The 16,138-nt window shown below is 40.4% G+C and overlaps 2 protein-coding genes across 2 annotated transcripts; one reads left to right on the top strand and one right to left on the bottom strand.

The window, feature by feature from the left end:
* Positions 1-70: 70 nt before the first annotated feature.
* fbxl6 (F-box and leucine-rich repeat protein 6) lies at positions 71-9,212 on the bottom strand. The gene is made up of 10 exons (XM_030741857.1): positions 9,155-9,212; positions 6,417-7,037; positions 5,961-6,119; positions 5,812-5,875; positions 4,852-4,983; positions 4,559-4,666; positions 4,344-4,457; positions 2,172-2,403; positions 1,745-1,985; positions 71-1,477 (listed from the first exon to the last, which is right to left on the bottom strand). The coding sequence occupies exons 2-10, from the start codon at positions 6,953-6,955 to the stop codon at positions 1,348-1,350; spliced, it is 1,719 nt and encodes a 572-aa protein (XP_030597717.1). The 5' UTR covers positions 6,956-7,037; positions 9,155-9,212; the 3' UTR covers positions 71-1,347.
* A 460-nt stretch (positions 9,213-9,672) lies between these two features.
* Positions 9,673-15,612, top strand: LOC115788386 (uncharacterized). Its single transcript, XM_030741386.1, has 3 exons — positions 9,673-9,801; positions 12,576-12,642; positions 12,801-15,612. Exons 2-3 carry the CDS (start codon positions 12,582-12,584, stop codon positions 15,353-15,355), a joined length of 2,616 nt encoding a protein of 871 aa, XP_030597246.1. The 5' UTR covers positions 9,673-9,801; positions 12,576-12,581; the 3' UTR covers positions 15,356-15,612.
* Positions 15,613-16,138: the final 526 nt, after the last annotated feature.

A 16,138-nucleotide genomic window follows, 5' to 3' on the forward strand; every position in this document is an offset into this window, starting at 1 on the left:
GTAGAGAAAATGTAGCTCCGGGGCTACTCAAAAAACATGACATTTTCTGATATTTTGAGCTGCCACTAGGTGGCGCTCTAACGTTTATAGACTTTATGCATATCAATGTGTTCAGGGCAGGAGGCTTATTAAACCACTGAAGTTTGAGACAGATTGGGCAATGTGTCTTTGAGTTACAGCCCTTTATGTCTTGATGGTGAAACATCAAATTTTGCCCTCCCGCCATGGTCACGCCCTTTGGCAAAAGCTCACAGTTTTTAAAACAGTGTAAGCCCAACTCCTTAAGGCTTTCCAGGGGAAATTTGAGATAGTTCTGCTCAACCATCTTGCAGCTGGACCTCAAAGTGTAAAATATGACATTTCCTGCTCCCACTAGGTGGCGCTGCGATTGTCATAAAATATTGCCATATGTATGTGTTCAGGGGCGGATACTCATCGTACCTAGAAAGTTTGATCCAGATTGGAGTATGTAGGTATGAATGAGAGCCAATCAAAATTTCATGGCGAATGATCAAATTTCAGGGGGGTATAAGGGCCACGCCCCCTTTTTGAAATGTAGATTCCCCTTGGTGTGTAGATGAAACACACCAAATCTGAAGTTGATAACTTCTAAACTCTTTGAGTTATTAGAGAAAGTCTGAAGGGTGCAAATCGCCAAATTTGCATATTTGAGTCAAAATGGCCGACTTCCTGTTGGGTTTAGAGCATGGCTCCAAGAGGATTTTTTGTGCGTATGGATGTGATACATATGTGTAGTAAGTTTCATAAATGTACATGAAACACAGCGGTGGGGCTAGACTTTAGGGGGCGCTACTGAGGCATTTTGGCGGGCCCTTGCCAAAGGCCATTAAAATACTTAAATTTTCACCAGGTGTGACGCATGTGCAAAGTTTCATGAGTTTTTGAATATGATAAAGCCCCCAAAAAGGCATGTCTTTTGCCTGAATAAAAAAAAAAAATTAAAAAAAAATAAATAAACGGAGCAAATACAATAGGGCCTTCGCACAGTTCGTGCTCGGGCCCTAAATAAAGTATACAAAGAGGTCAGAATCATGTAAAAAAAACAAACCTGGAACATCTAGTTCTCTTTACAGTCCTCTGTGTCACACACAGTGGTGCTTATAAAAACTGTTCAAATCTGAATTCGTAACAAACACCTGAGATTAATACAGTAGTGACAGGTTTGCAAAGTATTTTGTATGAACTGTAGGCATGAGAAAACATCTACAAAAATCCTTAGTCCAAAATATTCAAAATACTTAAACGATGTAGTCAAAACAGGCATGTGTTAAGATACTCAAGTTTGCCGTGTGAATTTGGTTTCTGATTTCTGGAACCAAAACGAAGCTACTCCAGTTTGTCCAGCAGCTGCCGAATTTCTTCCTGGCATCGGTAAATCCTCTTCATGCCTCTTGGAAGATAGCGGCAGGATGAGAGGTTGAGGTAGCCGAGAGCAGTCGTGTGTTGGATGACTGGCCTGCAAAATAAAGCACAGATTTGAATGCCTGAGCATTACTCAGTTCTCTTTGCTTGCACTTTGTCTCATTATTTGGAGCTTGAAAAAGCAAAAAAAAAAAAAAAAAAAAAAAAAGCAAAATGTTTTCAAGAAACTTAAAGAAAGTCCAGTCTCTTCTTTTTTTTTAAAGTTCCAGATACTGCCATGACCGAAGTGACTGAGGACCTACACAGAAGAAGTTCAGAGGTTATTTAGGGCTGCTGAGTCAAAGAGGAAACTACACACTACCTGAGTGCACGTGGTGTGATTTTGGTCCCACTGAGGTTTAGTGAGCGCAGCGTCTCTGCCTCACTGTAGCAAAGGTGACTCATCGCTAACTCCAAGTCTTCCTCGGTGAAGAGGTGATTTGCTATGTCCAGCTCCTGTAAAGTTTGACTCCATTTTTGGGTCACTGTGCCAAGTCCTGTCTTAGGCGACGACAACGCATCACGCCTGCTGAAGTACTGTCCCCAGAACAAATACTCGAGCTCTACCACATACAAGACAGAAAAATAAAGTAGAACCAATTAATGTTTGAAATGGGTTTTAAAAATCAGAACTGTTCAAATAATTATCATACAGTTTGTGTACTCTAAGCATTCCTGTGACTCTAACTTCCAGGCTGTCACGGATTAAATCTGAAAAGGCCAAAGCATAAATCTCATGATGGGCATACCAAGACAGGGTAGAGCTGCGAGACAAGACGGTGTGATTCCCGAACAGCCTCGGAGGTCCAGAACTCGCAGTTTGGTGGAGTCGAAGAGAATGTTCCACAAATCTTTGTCAGTCAAGTAGGAATAAGATGTGGTCGCGATGCAAAGCTCCTCCAGAAACGGAAAGCCCGAAGTTGAATCGACGCCAGAACGCATCGCCTTACGAAGAGGACGGACGTTCAGCATCCGGAAGGTCTGACGGGAAGCAGTAAATAAGCTTCACGGGGGAACTCAGAGCAGGAAAAACGAATTCACATATAGCAAAGTGCAAACTGTGTCACTAATTAACAACAGCAGCTACTAGGGTTTAATATTTTTCCCGAAAATGACATGAATCAAATCCCGGGAAATGACGAGCCATTTCCCGGGAATCCCGGGAAAAAGTTTATTTATTTATTTATTTTAATTAGATCTTCTGTAGCCTGTGTCGGCCTTAACCTATTGTGATATTGTAGAGGTAGCTTTCCAGCTATGTCCTGTTATGCCCAGTAGGGGGCAACGTCGGCTTGATTAACGCAATAAAACCTACATCTCAGCATTCGAGTGCTCGAGCTATGCGGTTTTGTATCGTTCCTCAACACTCCCTTAACAAATATAATTCGAATATTCCTCCATTGTACATGGAATTATACCAAGATATTTTACAACTGCTGGTGCAAAACAATACGGTTCATCTCCACAGCATTGATAATGGCTCAGCCACGCTGTCGTGGCGACATCTGTTGCGCTATATCTCCACCAGTGGAACGCTGTAATAGTCATTGAAAAGTTAACTACTGTACTACACTATAATATGGCATAACACAGGGCCTTGAGTAATGCACTACGACTTGGTCATTGCCATTCTGGCAACAACAAATTTATAACACCGTGTCTGAGGGTTAAAGTAGGTTCGCTGTGAATCGTCTTTTGAAAAACTGGCCGATCCTTATAGCCTAAAAAATATACATTTTACTCAACTCCATTTTAAAAGCGAAATATGTTAAAGCAATCTATTTCATGATACTTTCTTCACACATTAGGCCCGTATCCTAATTCATGATTGTTAGTAAGCGGCTGCAAATGAGAAAAAAGAAACACTCGAAGTTATACAGATATTTCTTTATTGTTCAGGGCAGGCAAATTTTATAGGCTATATGATCTAATATAACAATATATAATATAAAATTATATAATACAAAATACCTTAGGGTAAACACATTGCCTACGATTTCAACAAATTAAAGAGGAAAAAAGCACAACTGTGTAATACCTCTATTAAAACGCTTGAGATGAAGGCTGAAGCCAGCCTTAAACGGAGGCTGAACGTGCCTGAAATGAAGAGTAATGCTTTTCGCATTAAACGAACCCTTCTCTCAATATTTCCTTAAATTTAACATTCTGAAGCTTTCTTTTCTTTCTGAAAGTCAAATCGACGCGCGCGACTTTTTTCCCGGTTTCCCGTCTAACGTTTCCCGGGAAACGGGAAATGGTTCTGATCGCATTTCCCGGGAATCCCGGATCCCGGGATTAAACCCTAGCAGCTACTGACTTTATTGCTACTTGAAAGGTTTTTCCTTATTTTCTGTCACATATCCACTTCTCCAGTGGTGGACACTCTTATTTCGAAAAATGAGGTCAGTATAAAACCTCAGATTACTCCAAATGTTCAGATATCAAAATGAGCATTTGTTATTTGATCATTTCAGGCACACAGCTCTGGCTGAGAGCACAGGAGCCCCATCCACCTGCTCTTCAAACCCCCTGTTTGTGAGAGCAAACCAATCAGAAGGCAAGATGAATTAAAGGGAAGGCGGCAGTGAATGAACTGCGGGGCCGCGCTGAGTCCCAGTATGAGGTAGATAAGGATGTAAAGTCACTCTAATAGAGTTGGAAAATAAAAAGGTGTAAATTGGAATTGTTAATTTCAATATGTTTGTTTTAAACGAGCAGTTATGAATCCAGATATCCAAACAAGTCTTTGAAAATTTAAAGATTAAACAATCAATCAACAATCAAAATGTGTGCCAATTAATTTTCTTGATCTCCTTGATTAATAGCTTCAACTTTACTACGGTATGTACTTTTGAGCAGCTATTTCAGCTGCTGCAGTCACATCAAAATAGAAATACCTCCTGTTTTTTTTTTTTTTTTACCTTGAGTTTAGGACATGCCACCTGCAGTGCTGGGATACAAACAGGAAGTTCACAGTGTCTACTGTCAAGCCTGGTGTTGACCTCCAGCAACTCCAACTCTGGACAGCATCCCCGCTGGAAAAACAAAATCAACATTTTCACTAACGAGTTCATTTGTTCAGTGGCTCTGATTGAGTGCATCGTATGTTTAACAAATATGGAGACAAAAATCTTACAGTGACTGCAGCCAGAAGTTTGTCATTCTTTTGTCCGTGAGTGAACAGCAGTTGCCTGATCCGGCTCCCATGATTTACAAGGTACTCAAGGAGTCCTTCAACCTGAAACTACAGCAAAAAGCTAGTTATGCAAACATTCATTTCTGACTTAAATAATAATTTAATCTTTACTTTTAAACACACTTTTTTGACGGATTTCAAAAATATTTGTATTTTAGTGTTTTTATGTCTGGTGGTGTATGAAATTTGTTGAGCACTGTTTCACAGTTTGTAATAGAAAAACATCCGCGTACCTCTGAAAACTGGACATCTATGCTGTGCAGGGAGCTGCTGTTCAGACCGAGGGTGCGGAAGGCCGCCGCCGTCACCCCTGTGCAGTAAGAAAGTTTGAGGGAACAAAGGTGAGGGCAGTACTGCGAAACAACCTGATGAAGAAAAAAAAAAAAATCACATTAAGTAGAGGTAGAGTGTTTTGGTTTTTTAAGTGGACTCTGTAATTTATATGAGCAGGATCAAAATGAACAAACATAAAATGAGGGGAGACTTTCCAGGTGAATCTCTGAAAGCTCCATCCAACCTATCCCTGTAGGGCGAGAGGCAGAGGAGACCCTGTGCAGGTCACAGAGAGACAGACAACATTCACCCTCACATAACCCCAGCAAACACCACACAGAAAGGCCCGGGCAGATTCGAACCCAAGGCCATCAAGCTGTGAGGCAACAGTGCTAAACACCACGCCACCGTGCGGCCATGCTGGCAGCTAAATTCAGACTTCCTTATTTTGTATTCACGCTTGTAGTGTTGATCACATTAGTTCAGACACTTTGTACAAAGAAATAATTTACAAACGAGTAAAAAAAAAACTCTTAATGGGATCATTTACAGGGTGAAATGTCAATGGACTGCCTCCAACAGCAGAGATACTACGTTACACATAAAGTTTATCAAGTCTCAAAGTTTGAGAAGTTGGAACCAGCAAGTGCTGAATAAAGAAAGATAATTAATGATTATTAAAGCAGTTACCTTAATAAATTAATTTGAGGGTTTAAGTCTTGATTATATCTGTTTTCAACATAAAATTAAAAAAGGGATTTTTTTTTCTCTTCTCAGAGTTGTATGAAGAGTTTGTCTATGTGTTTCTGCATGTATGGATGTATAGAGGAGCCCAGGAACCATAGTCAAGGATAGTGCTAATTAATGTACAGCTTAGAAGACCTTTAAATGAATGTTTAATTCTTGATGACTAACGTTACCTCTAAGGCATAGTTGACGTTCTTTGTCCAGTGATACAGAGAAAAGTCTTGCAGCTGAGAGAATCTAGAAAACAACACAGTTCATTTCCATAAGATTTTAAATATATGAGAAAAAACCTGAGTGTATTTATCAAACTAACAATACAAACCTGTTCTGTGCCAGCCAGTCCAAAGTGTCCTTGACCCTCATCTTAGTTTTAGGCCCCTGCTTTTTCCCCGGTGCGATCCAGCAGTGACCGAGAGTCACTCTGCGCCACAGGATCGGCGTGGAGGCAGCGGCGTTCCACAGACGACAAACACTCCCCACTCTGCACCGAAAACACAACAGGAAGAATTAAGTGGAACAGTGGTTAGCACTGTAGCCTCACAGCAAGAACGACCTGGGTTTGAATCCACTGGGCGGCTGGGGCCTTTCTGCGTGGATCTCTCCGTGTATGCTGGCATGTGGGGGTTAGGTCAACTGGCAACATGTCTCAATCATGATAGAGTGTATGTACACAGATTCACACCTTAAGTGATGAGACTTAAAATTAAAGTAATGAAATAAGTGGACCGTTTTACTCTCATAAGCTTGCATCAAATAAATCTCATGTATGAAAGAATACCTGCATAGAAAAGGTACCGCTCCCTCTTGATTGACCACCATCTGAAAAATATTGATTAGCACCTCCTCAGGCAGATTCTGTCCCCATCTGTAGTCATCGTCTTGCTGAGTTACAAACCATTCTGGGACTTCTTCTTTCATAACTGGTTTGTTTTCCAGTTTAGGCATGGCATGGAGTGGTTTTGCTTCTCCTTTAGCCAACTTCTCTTTGCTTCCATTCCTTTTAAAAAGCCAGGATATCAAATCCTCATACGGAGAACTGGAATTCGACACAATAAGAAGCATATCTTCCCCTTGATGGACAGTGTAGTTAGGCTGGGCAGAGCTGGAGACCCGAGCCTTTTTTGGCTTCTTTTTTACATTTGCATCTGGAGCTCTTTTCAAATACACCTTTGTTGACTTCTTCTTTTTTGTGTTTGCACCTGCGGCCCTTTTCAAACACGCCTTTTTTGACTTCTCTCGGCCATCTTCTTGAGCTGATGCTGTATGTTCCTCGGTTCTCTCATTCTCGGTTGAGGCTTCTGCTTCAGATGCATCCATTGCTGCTGCTATCTTTAGTTTACAGAGAGATAAAATCCAAGAAAAACAGATACCACCGTAGCAGGCACATAGGTCGCACAATCTGGAAAGAGTCAGTTCAAGATAAGTCTGTGAGTAATCTGATCTCCACTGGGGATAAAATCAAAATGTACATAGTGAAGAAAAACAATAAGCTATGTATAAATTATGGCAAGATCAAGTGAACAAGGGTGTAACTACATGATTTTAAACAGACTTCTCTGTTTGCATAATGTAGACTGCACATAAAAACACTGATTCCATAAGAATATATCGCTCAGAGTTCCAATATTCAGGCACCCTCAGCTGGAAACATCCTGCACCAGGTCTCTTTCTGAGGGTACATGATGAGGAGGTTTCATACAATATGCAGGCATTTTAAAAGGGCCGCACGATGGCGTGGTGGTTAGCACTGCTGCCTCACAGCTATAACAACATCTAGGAGGTCTGGGTTCGATTCCACTCTGTGTCTGCGTGGGTTTCCTCCCACAGTCCAAAGACATGCAGGTGTGAATGGTTCTGTGTTGGCCCTGAGCCAGGCTGGCGACCTGTACAGAATGTACCCTGGCTCTTGCCCCATGTCAGCTGGAGCCTATCCCAGCTGGCTTTTACCCTGTACAGGTAAAAGTAAAATCCTTCCTAATAGGTTATCTTCAATAAGCATGCCATCTTGTAAACCTTCCCTTACACTATTGGTGCAATCCTTTTGTTACAAATCACCTGACACCTGCCTGCACCTGTTTCACCCTGCCTGCACGCTCTCCTTCACCTCTTTTGGCGAAGGAGAGAGTCCCCTACTTTGGATGGCCGACCCCTGCTATTTACTATGCCAGTGTTTATTTTGTGAGTTGTGCAGTACAATGTGCAGTACAGTGGATATATTGTGGATTTTACTGATTACATACATAAAGTTTATTTGTAGTTCTAATCATTAGTGATGAGAGTTTGAAACTGAAGCTTCGATACGTGCTTCGAATCCTGGGCTTACAAGTCCACAGAACCACTGCCTCGAAGATTGCTTCAGAGCGAAAAAAAATCATGTGACATAAAGTATGATGTCCGAAGCAGCAACTGCTTCGTTCTCGGAATGAATCACGTGACTGGTTCAGGTGATTCGCTGGTTACGAGTGAAGGAGCGAGACAGTCAGCCAGGTTCATACTCGCACAGTTTTAGCGTTGTTATGGTCAACAGTTACTGCTGAGTTATGAATTAAAGACAACCTTTGCTGGCTCGTCCTTTGAACGCGATGACGGACCCTGTCGTATCAAGATTAACGCAAAAGCGGTAGTTACACAAGCACACCCAGTTAATGCCATGTTTTCCCAGCACTCTGCTCAACAACACAACACACACATTCATTCATCTTTATTTGTAAATAGAACCTGATATCATGATAACTGGTCATAACGTGTGCGCCTCAAACGATGCAAAGATGCTTCAGATCACTGAGGTGCGTGAGCGTGTGCATGCAGGTGTGTAGATGAACACATTGCACTTTTCCAGGAGAGGGCGCTATAATTGAAGCTTCGAGTAATGAACCTATTTCCGAAACAATTGGTTCAAGTGGTTCAGTGCTTCACAAAAGCTTCATTTTCTCATCACTACTAATCATATTTATGGTGTTTTTTTCTACATTATTTGTCCTCTCTCCTACAGCCTCGATTGCAACTACATGCAAAGGACCAATTATGCTGATTGGGCAATGACGTCCTTTGCGACTTCAATTTTCAGCGGCGGAAAATTTCCCGTATTTTTAAATACAAAACTTGACAGGTGTGGTTTCATCTTTTTAGTTAAAGATACGAGTGGTATTAATAGGAATGTGTTGCAGAAACTCACGTTAGCTTACAAGCTGTTTTTAGTAAGCTATCGTTTTCTGTATAGACGCTTCGCGCGCATTCTCATTGTAAACAGAAAACTGTACTACCGACGATTTTCTGTGAAGAGAGAGAAATGACGACCAAACAGTTTACAGACACAACACAGTAACGTTTCATTTCTAAGCACGTACCTATAGCCATCGCTTGGAGCATTAGCTAGTGCTAGAGCCAACTAACTAAACCGCCATGCAGTATAATGTTACAGATTACGGCATCGAAGCATCCTCACAGCCTATAATTATTCAAATATTATAACCGGAAAGGCATCTTCATACAATAGCTTTTATTGTTGTACCTTACCTGCGTCTGGTTTACGAAGGCAACTGCATTCAGTAGTGGACCCATAATGCATTTCGCGTTGTTGCTTTTTTTTTTTTTTTTTTTTTTAACTTTATTAAACATCTTCAAGGAACAAATATGATCGTTGTTATAACAGATTCAGCAGTAATTCCACGAGTTACTTTCATATCTCACAAAAATGGAAATAATAATAAAAAAAAATCCCCCTACTCATTATGAAAACATTATTAGACACAAAAAATAAAATCTTTGTTTTGCAAAGAAACACACGATTTAACAATAAAACAATAAAAAAATGCAATCTTTGTATTGAAGTCTAATATTTTCTTTTTTGTAATAACACGTTTAACAATAATAGAGTTAAAGTAGAATAATCTTTCTCAGATTCTCTTGTAGGGGGTTTATAGACGTTTCGCGGCAGTGATTGGTTGAGACCTCGACAAATGCCGCCTGCGGTAAAAACCATCCAATCGCTGCAGCCCTCTGTCTCCACCTCTTATCTGTGTGTAGTGAGAGGGAGCGCGTCCCCGGCTTTTGGTGTTGTTGTTTCTGGGCAAGACATTGTGCTAGTAAACGATAATTTTTCTGCGTGTACATTTCTAATTATTTGGAAACGCTACAGCACCCAGCACAGCTTTTCTGCTCAGGTATCGATCACGGATTATTGCACTTTTGCATGCTTAATTTATGCTGGAAAAATGGGTGCTAACAGTAGCATGATGGTCAGAAAGCTAGCATTAGCATTAGCATTAAGATGTGGTGCAGCATACTTACAGATAAAGTTTAGATCCTTTTATTCCGGAAAACCTGTTTATAAAACCATTAAATCACATCAATAATCAGAGAGTTCATTGTATTTATAACTTTTAAGACATATTCTTGCATGCTGACTGATAGTCAAACACACATAGTGTCTAATAAGGATTAACTCTCATAAGTTAAATTAGTCTGTGATGTACTTACATTTTTTTTTTCAGAAAAGTTTATTTATTTTGGCTAGTTATAATTCCAGATTAACATTTAGAAAAGTTTATTTTAACAAGTAACAGCTATAATTACAGGTACCTACATATATTTTCTCATTAGTCAAAATGTTAATGATATAAATAATAAATCAGTCAGTGTTTAACTTTAGCACAGCTATTCAAGGATTTAAAATAACTTAATACAGTTTTAATCAGTTAAATGATGATTATCATCACCTCACTTTTTACTAGCAACATCTTTATTATAGATTTGTAAATGTCATGGTAAATATAAGTAGAAGTTTATATATCTTAATAAGTGAGAACTAAACTATAAACATATTATTTTGGAATTTGAACTAATAAAAATATTATTTCAGATATTAATAATGATACTGTAATTCATGAGATTTGTACTAGTACAATATGTTTAACATATGTGTGGTTCATTTTTCAGTGAGTCAGAATTAAATTTTAGATCGAAAAAAGGGAATTTCACAAGTCAAATGTCATTGTAGTGAAAGTGATGCAAACAGTACTGTGCAAAAATCTAGAGCCATTCATTTCTTTATATTTTGCTAGGAAAGTGGGAAATGGATGCAGCAATTCATTGAAATATGCAAACATACACACAAAAGTTAAAATAGCTGATGTAGTACAAGTTCACAAACTCTCTGCTAAGAGGATCCCACACTACTTCAATAATATTGCGGTGCGGGTTCTGTGGACGTCAGTCTATGACTGTCTTCCATGCTGTGTTTTTTCTGTCCAGCCATGCTTCGACTGCATTGGCAGTGTGTTGGGTAATCATGTTGAAGCCAGAGATTTTCCAGATTGTATTGCATGCTGGATCAAAATCTGACAGTACTTTAATGCATTCATAGTTCTGTCAGTTTCCTTCTTTTGTACTTCACTTGTCCAGTTTCCTCAGATATTTCTAAGGACACACTGCACACCATGCTTAGGTGTATAGGTTTTTGGCTAATAGCTCTTTAGGAATCACCTTGTTGGTGCAACAATGCTATGCCTATGGCATTTTTCACAGATTCCACTAAGGAAATGAGAACAAATCATGTGTTTTTGTGACAACTTGTCTGTTCTGTGTAGACACAATACTGGATCATCCCTTGAGTTAGGTGCCTGTTTATGCTTGAATGAGTCATAGCTCAGTTGCTTTGAAAATGTTCAGGTGCAAGGACTGAAAATGAGTGAAAAAGCAGCCAGTGTTCAGAGAAAAACCTGGAGCACTATTGCTCAAGATCGCTTTAAAAAATATAAGAAAATCTGGCTACTTGGAAACAAAATATAAAGAAATGAGGGGTGGCTCAAGATTTATGCACAGTGCTGTATGTTAATATGTGATCTGGGTGTAGATGTTAAAATACGACACATTGAAAATGCTATTGCTGATATCTATAACTCTTACAAGTGAAAAGGAACGTATTTTGAATTCCTCTGTGTGAAAATATAAATTTTTATTGTGCCAAAATTGTTTACTGTTATTACAAAGTCTTGGTAGAAGTCCACCTGAAGGATTAACTGTTAAAGGGCTCGCCAAAGATCCACCACATGGAAGTTGATGAGAGTAGACAGCATCAGCAGCGCCAGATACAGTTTAGCAACATGAAAGTTAATTACAATAAGAGCAAAATATAAACAACTTGTTTTCGTTTTTAGGGAATTCAGAGCTTCGATATTGTTTCTGTGTTGATGCTTAAAGCCAAGAGCAGACTTTTTTTTTGTGAGTGCAGAAGCGTGCTCGCCAGGACGACACTGATATACTGTTCCTGTTCTGTTTCACTGAGTGATTTATAGGATAATTTCTTCTCAGTTCATCGGATTAAAAAATAAAAACCTTTCCACCTGACCGTCTGAGATTTGCCTGAAAAAAAAAAATTCAGGCGAAGGATTCACTTCTTAATAAGATTTTTTTTCAGGTTCCTTCTGTTGTTAGTTTTCTCAAAGGTAGGGGTGTTGAGCAATAGTAACAGATATGTACCCCAAATATTTGAAAGACTTAGCTCAAGCAGTATTCTAGGTAGTGAAATTTTAAAATGGCCCCTCAGAAATTGTAAACTGTTAGGTGGGAAGGATTTGATGAAATAAAAAGGAAATGTTTACTGCTTCTTGTTTGTGCCATAATGCACCTCTTTCTCACTGTGATGTATTAAACACTTTATGTAAACACTTATTATTCTTTATGGAAGAAGGAAAATAAAAATAGCAGTAGTTAGTTCAAATAAATTTTAAGACCCAGTCATTGTCATAAAAGCAGTCGAAAGGATCTCACACAATCTCTGGTTTACTGCTGAAATATTTATTAATTATAATTTAGTCTGTGAGGTCTTCATCATGGCGATTTGTTGTGCATTATCTGTCCAGTTTTATCATGACAGTTTTGTGCTTCTGAACGCTGATGACCGAAGAATATCATCTGTGTCTCCTTTTTAAAACAGCGTAAAATGGAGGAAGGTCAAGACTTTTCTCTTTGTGGGAAATCAGCTGTGACTGAAGAAAATCTGAGTAAGTCTGGATGCAGTTGAAGTAAAAAACTGAGTAGTGAAGTTTTTATTTAAGTCACTTTGGGAGGTAATTCTCCACATAGTGAATGTGCTGTATACCAGTTCATTAAAAAGCCTTCCTGCTTTGTAAAGAATCTTACTTACATTTTTATTTTTCAGGAGATGAGTACTATTGGAAGCTTGTTGCAGACTTCATTGGTCCTCAGTCAGGAGAAGGATTAGAGCTCGAAAAGGGCTCCTGTAAGAACAGGCTTATGATCCAAGTCGGACTTCTGAGAGAGGACAATAATTTTCCGTGGATAGCCATTTTAGATTGGCTCAAGAGGATCTTCCCCGCACATCAGTCAGCAGACTTTCGTCGTTTGATTGAAAGAGGCATCGCCACAACACTGAGTCTGGGAAGTGATGCGAGGCTAACCTTCCTGGAATCGGACGTCAACTTTAACTTTGTCGGTCCAATATGCGATAGCATTGGAGTCGAGCGACAAGATCTTTTGGAAATGAGGGATTTTTCAGATCGGGCAAAATCGATTGAAGTCACAAACGGTTTGATTCTTGAGTTGAGCAACTTTGTGAACAGGGAGAAAATTTCCCCAATCGTTTTAGTAAATTGGCTTATGAACTTCAACCCCGAGTACTGTAAGAATGGAAATATTCAAAAGGCATATCAAGTCCTCAAGGCCAAGATTAAAAAGTTGAAGACTTTTTGCCGCAATTCAGAAACGAGAAGCAACAGGAGGAACGCTGCAGTTGAAAGTATTCTTCAAAGTCCGTTTGAACTGGTTCAGATAAAAGAACCAAAACTAATTGTGAGGAAACGCATGAGAAGAGATGACACCATAGATTATGAAAGAGTTACAATCAAAGAGGAATATAAGAGCTTTGAAATCATGCAAAGTGAGGGGCCCAAGATGAATAGAGATGATTTCAGAGCACAACGCAATCATGCTGCTGTGCAAAGACATAACGAGGATTTGGATGTTTCCGACAGTGGAGAAGAAACCTCAGCTAACGCAGGAGAGTCTATGACTGTGCTTGACATCGCAATGCTGACTGTCCATAAGCTGTCTAAAGTATATGGTGGGAAAACCGCAGCGTGCAAACAGGTTTCCCTGGATCTTCTCAAAAACCAGTACGCTCTGACATTCAAAGACAATCCAGCTATGGCGATGTTTGAGAAGAAGCTCGAGGCGCTGCGTGAAGACATTTCACTAGCCTCTCCTGTCACGTTTCTAAACTACAACGCAAATTTCCTCGTTGACGTGCATGACGCAGTTGAGGAGCACATTGTGAACTTTGAAAAGGAGATCGTTCTGTCAGCGGGAGAGAAACTAGGCCGCGATAAGCTCCCTAAATTCAAGAACTTTGTGAATTTTCCAGAAAGCGCCACCTCACGCTACATTCACATGGCTTGTGATATCCTGAGCCCTCGCACCCCCGAGAAGAAAAACTACAGGAAGTACTGGGTGGCTTTCTGTGAGGAAAAGAATAACCCCTCCAGACTCACAGTAGACCAGTCAAACAGATTCAACACGTATTTTGAAGCTGCAGCGGGTCTTATTCACCATCACAAAGAGACCGCCCTCTTCTTCTCCGATTTGCTCTCACTGAACAACGACAAATGCCCAAACATTATTCTGGACAGCGTTGCCGCAGATGCAAACGATCCTGTGATTCAGAGCCTCATGTGCGTTCTGGCAATTGTGTACTGCAAAATCCTCGGTCCTTACTGGCAGCTTCTGAAGAGTGGAGGAGAGTACGCGCTCTACAGTCAGTACCTACTCTTTCTCTACCAAAAATTTCTCGATTGGTCCAAAGATCCTTCAACCCTGCTGGAACCGGAGGAGGCCACGGATGTTTTTCTGCAGTACCCACTGCAAGAGAAAACCTTTGACGGTGTGTTTCACTACTGTGGTCAGTGGCACACCAATCGAGACCTGATCAGAGCTTGCTTGAAGAGGACGATAAAGGTGATTGCTGCGGTCACTGAGGAACACCTGAAGGACTTTCTGCCGGGAGGAAAATTTTCCCAAGTCCCTTCCGCAAATTTGAGCTTGCAGTTGGTAAGTTGCACGTTCTCCATCTTGATGGCGGAGTACCCCTTTGCCCACACGTACCCCTACAAAAAGAAAAGACCTGACAAGTCATCGAAGTCCTCCTTAGATGTGAACTTGTCATCAGACAGCTCCCAGGAGGACGAAAACCCGTCTGGTTCATCTGATGACAGCTCTGATGACTCTGACTCTTCCATTTTGCAAGCTAAAAAGAGCACCCAAAAAGAAGCACACAGTCCGCAGATGAGAAAAGGTTATGGTAGTAAAATAGAAAAGGCAATAAAGGTGTACGAGGAGATCGAGGAGAACATGGACAGGGCTTACATAATAGCTCAAGTAAACAGAAACGGCGGGCCGTGCAAAACTCAGCAGGATGTCGATAAAATGATGCTGCGTTTCGATGGAAAATCCCGAGCTGAGAAACGGGAGGCGCTGCGGTGCGAGATAGTGTACCAGAAAATGATCCTCGACAACATGGACCCGCACCTGGATATGGTTTTCCACAACAGCACACAAATGGCGCTGAAGCTGAAGCTCGCACTCCCTCGAGTAAAGCCTGGCTACTCTATCGTTCTGGCGCCCAAAAGGACAAAAATGAAGCCGGTGATGCCGAACGCAACGGAAGCTGCGACCAGTCAGAGTGAGAGCAGCAGCACGTGAGAGCCATGATATGTAGGAGAACAGGTCGCGGGATGGATCATGTGACTTCCTCGTGTGACTACAAGCTAAGCAGAAATACACACAGTGGCCTCAGCCTTTCCACACAGTTAACACATTATGTATAATTTTGTACATGCCATTAGTTGAAAAGACTGGATATTTTTATAAGTGATATTTTTTTGTGATAATGTCGACATCAGTTTGCTCATGTAAGAGATATAAAATGAACCACTGTCACATTAAATCGCCTTGTTGTTTATATCTTGTTTTTATTTACCTTATCAACCAGCACGATAAACTAGAAAATGTGTGGCTGTTGTCCTTATCAGCTGTTCAATGACCTTGTGTTTGTCAGAGTTGAAGGGCATTTGTGGTTGTATCACAAGCCTCAGTGTGAGGGAGTTAATCAACAGTGTGAGTGAGTTCATGATTATAAACTCTTGAGCCCCCTGGGAGGGGACAGAGGGATCACTGTGTCAAAAGTCACAGTATTAGCATCTTTTTTATTATTATTGTTATTATTGAAATGCCAAAGGAGAGCAGCCAAGCCCACTGTTGGGCGGTAACTAACCTAATTAGCTATTAAAGTAGCAGCAGACAGATGCAGGAATTTAAGCCACAAACAAACAAAAAAAAAAGAAGAGGTACAAACAGTTGCTTTGTGTAGTTGTGTACCTGTTGAATTTTTTTTTAAAGGGATGGCTGTTTACAATAAGCTGTTTTTGAGTTGCCAGCTGGACTGAAAATCCATAAATAAATGATGGTGCCTTCACTGTTTTGGGA

The sequence above is a fragment of the Archocentrus centrarchus genome, chromosome 11 (genome assembly GCF_007364275.1).
Source record: "Archocentrus centrarchus isolate MPI-CPG fArcCen1 chromosome 11, fArcCen1, whole genome shotgun sequence".
NCBI lineage: Eukaryota > Metazoa > Chordata > Actinopteri > Cichliformes > Cichlidae > Archocentrus > Archocentrus centrarchus.